At 59.0% G+C, this 3,792-nt stretch overlaps 1 protein-coding gene across 3 annotated transcripts in view; it reads right to left on the bottom strand.

The window, feature by feature from the left end:
• LCK (LCK proto-oncogene, Src family tyrosine kinase) overlaps positions 1–1,384 on the bottom strand; it is a 5,330-nt gene extending 3,946 nt beyond the window's left edge. For 2 of the 3 annotated variants that reach the window (XM_005427124.2, XM_031062051.1), the window contains exons 1-6: positions 1,283–1,384; positions 1,101–1,182; positions 926–1,016; positions 738–836; positions 275–378; positions 31–180 (exon numbers count right to left, since the gene is read on the bottom strand). In XM_005427124.2, the coding sequence (XP_005427181.1) occupies positions 31–180; positions 275–378; positions 738–836; positions 926–1,016; positions 1,101–1,182; positions 1,283–1,384 (628 nt within the window). Of the gene's footprint in view, positions 1–30; positions 181–274; positions 379–737; positions 837–925; positions 1,017–1,100; positions 1,183–1,272 lie in introns of all 3 variants that reach the window. The other variant, XM_014309525.2, reaches the window with a different exon arrangement.
• Positions 1,385–3,792: the final 2,408 nt, after the last annotated feature.

Raw genomic sequence — 3,792 nt, 5'->3', positions numbered from 1 at the left:
ATTCCCATCCAGTTCCCATCCCGTTCCCACGTGTGTAGTGCTGCACCAGCTCCCTGAGGCTGCCGAAGGGGGCGCGGGGGGAGATGTAGAAGCCGCCATTGTCCAGGTTCCGGATCTTGTAGTGCTTCACCGTCTCTCCCTGGCTCTCGTCCAGGTCCCGCACGGACAGCGAGTACGAGCCTGGGGACAGGGACACCCGTGGGACCCCCGAGCCCTCCTGGGGACCCCCGAGCCCTCCCAAGCTCCCCGAGCCCCAGGGTCCCGTGGGCAGCACCTTTGGAGGTCTCGCTCTCGCGGATGAGGAAGGAGCCATGGGTGTTGCCCGAGGCCAGGAGCTGCCGCTCGGCATCCTTGCGGCTGAGGTTCTTGAAGAACCACCTGGGGACACAAGGCAGGGTCAGGGCACAGGGCACCTGGCCACTGGGGATTTGTGGGGTGCTGCAGGCTCCTTCCCAGAGATCAGATCCCGCTGGGACACATCCATGGATCCATCCATCCATCCATCCATCCATCATGGATCCATCCATCCATCCCTGCATCCATCCATCCATCCATCATGGATCCATCCATCCAACTCCTGGGGGATCCATCCATCCATCCATCCATCCATCCATGGATCCATCCATGGATCCATCCATCCAAAGATTCATCCATCCATCATCCATTCATCCATCTGTCATGGATCCATCCATCCCTCCATCCATCCCTCCCTCACCACCCTCTCCCTCCCCACTCACGGCTCGGGCTCCAGGCTGTTCACCAAGGCCACGAAGTTGTGTGGGATCAGCCCCTCCTGGCCCGTGGTGAGCGACTGCGCCTTCCACCACTCCCCATTCCTGCAGGGACAGAGCTCAGTGAGAACCCCAAGCCCCCAGTGAGATCCCAGACCCTCAGTGAGCCCCCCAGCCCCTCTGGGGTTCCTCACTCTTCCAGCACTCGCAGCTTCTCCCCCTTGCGCAGCCCCAGGTCCCCGTCGTGCTTGGGCTCGTAGTTGTACAGGGCCACCACCAGCTTGTCTGTGGGGACAAGAGCAGGGACAGGGTGGCAGTGGCGGGTCTGGGGGTGTCACAGCCGCCCCCCAGGCCACAGCCATGCCTCACCTTGCATGGGGGAGCACGGAGGTGACGAGGACTCGTAGGACACCAGGGGGTCTCGGACCTCGGAGCCGTTGCAGATCAGCCTCTGCCAGGGGACAGGAGCCCCGTGAGCCCCCAGCTCGTGGGATTTGGGCACCTCTGGGGGTGTTTGGGCACGGGGATCGGGGTCTGTCACCCCTGCTCACCTGGCGCTTGCTGTCGGGCTCGATGGGGTAGTTGCAGTGCTCACAGATGTCAATGTTCTCGATCCAGTCCTCGTCGTAGTCCGAGCTGCAGCAGCAGCCCATGGTGGCTGTGGGGGACACAGGTGACACAGGGCAACCCATCGCTGGTTCTCCTCATGCTCCAGTGCATTCCCATTCCTGCATCCACCCATCATCCATCCATCCATCCATCCATCCATCCATCCATCCATCCATCCATCCATCCATCCATCCATCCATCCATCCATCCATCCATCCATCCATCCATCCATCCCAGCAGAACCGGGGGCATTCCCTGACTCCCTCACCAGCCGTTATTTCCTCCTAATTTATCCTGCCTGCATTAATTAAAGCCACTGAAGGCAATTAGTGCCCAGCCTGAGGCTCCTCTGTGCCAGCTCCTCCCCGCTGTGCCCCTCTGGGGCTGATCCCTCTGCTCTCCCTGCGCATAACAGCCTCCTCATTAACATCCCATTAGCAATTAATTAACACACTCCTGCAGCTCGCCTTTAACGAGCTCTGGCTGGGCAAGCACCTCCCTGACCCTAAACCCATCTCACAGCCCGATGGGGGCACTTCCAAACTCCTTTTCCTACAAATTCCCACCCTCCCTGCACACCCAGCCCCGTTCCTGCTGCAGCGGCGATGTCCCTAAAGCCCCGATCCTGCAATGCCCCCGAGGCTCAGCCAGGGTGACACCAGTGTCACTGCGGTGCCACCAGGGCGTGGGCACCTTTCTCAAGAGCTCTGCAAACCCCACGGGCACCTCTGGCCTTGCTGAGAGCCTGAGCATGGCACAAACCCTGTGGGCAACTCTGGCTTTCCCAAAAATGCTGAGCATGGCACAAACCCAGGCACCTCTGCCTTTCCTGAAAGCGCTGAGCATGGCACAAACCCCGTGGGCACCTCTGGGATTCCCAAAACCACTGAGAGTGGCACAAACCCAGGCACCTCTGGCCTTCCTGAGAACCTGAGCATGGCACAAACCCCTGGGCACTTCTGGGATTCCCAAAAACACTGAGATTGGCACAAACCCAGGCACCTCTGCCTTTCCTGAAAGCGCTGAGCATGGCACAAACCCCGTGGGCACCTCTGGGATTCCCAAAAACACTGAGATTGGCACAAACCCAGGCACCTCTGGCCTTGCTGAGAACGCTGAGTGTGGCACAAACCCCACAGGCACCTCTGGCCTCCCCAAAAACACTGAGAGTGGCACAAATCTGGGCACCTCTGGCCTTGCTGAGAGTGCTGAGCATGCACAAATCTGGGCACCTTTGGCATTCCTAAAAACACTGAGCATGGCACAAACCCCGTGGGCACCTTTGGGTGAGAACGCTGAGTGTGGCACAAACCCCGTGGGCACCTCTGGCCTTCCCAAAAACACTCAGCGTGGCACAAACCTGGGCACTTCTGGGATTCCCAAAACCACTGAGATTGGCACAAACCCAGGCACCTCTGGCCTTGCTGAGAGTGCTGAACCTGGCACAAACCCCACGGGCACCTCTGGCCTCCCCAAAACGCTGAGCGTGGCACAAACCCCGGCAGCGGCGCGTGGGCCCCGGAAAAGTCTCTTCTGCAGAATCCCCCACGCCCACGGGGCCAGGATCTGTCCCGGCTGTGACTTCCGCAGGGTTTTGTCACCACCAGCCAGCCCAGGTGTGTCACAGCCCCAGCTGTGCCCCCCTGACCTGGCAGCCAGGGCACGTGGTGCTCGTTCAGTGAGAGTTGGGGGTCCCCAGGGAGGGTTTGGGGTCCCCAGGGAGGGTTTGGGATTCTTAGGCAGGCTTTGGTGTCCCTAAGGTGAGTTTGAGGTCCCCAAGGAGGGTTTGGGGTCCCTAAGGAGAGTTTGGGATTCCTAAGGAGGGTTTGGGCTCCCCAAGGAGGGTTTGGGATTCCTAGGCAGGATTTGGGGTCCCCAGGGAGGGTTTGGGGTCCCTAAGGAGAGTTTGGGATTCCTAAGGAGGGTTTGGGATTCCTAGGGAAGGTTTTGGGGTCCCCAGGGAGGGTTTGGGATCCCCAGGGAGGGTTTGGGGTCCCTAAGGAGGAGGGTTTGGGGTCCTCAGGGGGCGCTTGCGCTGTCCAAGGAGGATTTGGGGTTCCAAATTCACCAACATTTTGAGGTTTTTCTGAGCAGGACCCATCTCCAGTTCAGCTTTTAAGGACCAAAACAACATCAAAGTGCCCACATTTCTTAGCCAGGTAACCAGGAGAGCAAAAAATCCAAAATTCACCAACATTTTGAGGCTTTTCTGAGCAGGACCCAGCTCAAACTCAGCTTTTAAGGACCAAAACAGCAGCAAAGTGCCCACATTTCTTACCCAGAGCTCGAGGAGAGCTGAGAAATCCCAAACCCACCCCCTGAGGCCCTGGAGGAGCTGCCCAGAGCTCTTCAAACCCCTCCAGGAGCTGTTTTTCTGTTTTTTCCTCCCGGGCTGAGGAGGGAGGTGCTGCTATTGTGCTTTTTTTTTTTTTTTTTTTTCTCCCAGCCCCCA

Source organism: Geospiza fortis, unplaced genomic scaffold (assembly GCF_000277835.1).
Source record: "Geospiza fortis unplaced genomic scaffold, GeoFor_1.0 scaffold432, whole genome shotgun sequence".
NCBI lineage: Eukaryota > Metazoa > Chordata > Aves > Passeriformes > Thraupidae > Geospiza > Geospiza fortis.
This window is presented reverse-complemented; position numbering and strand designations above follow the sequence as displayed.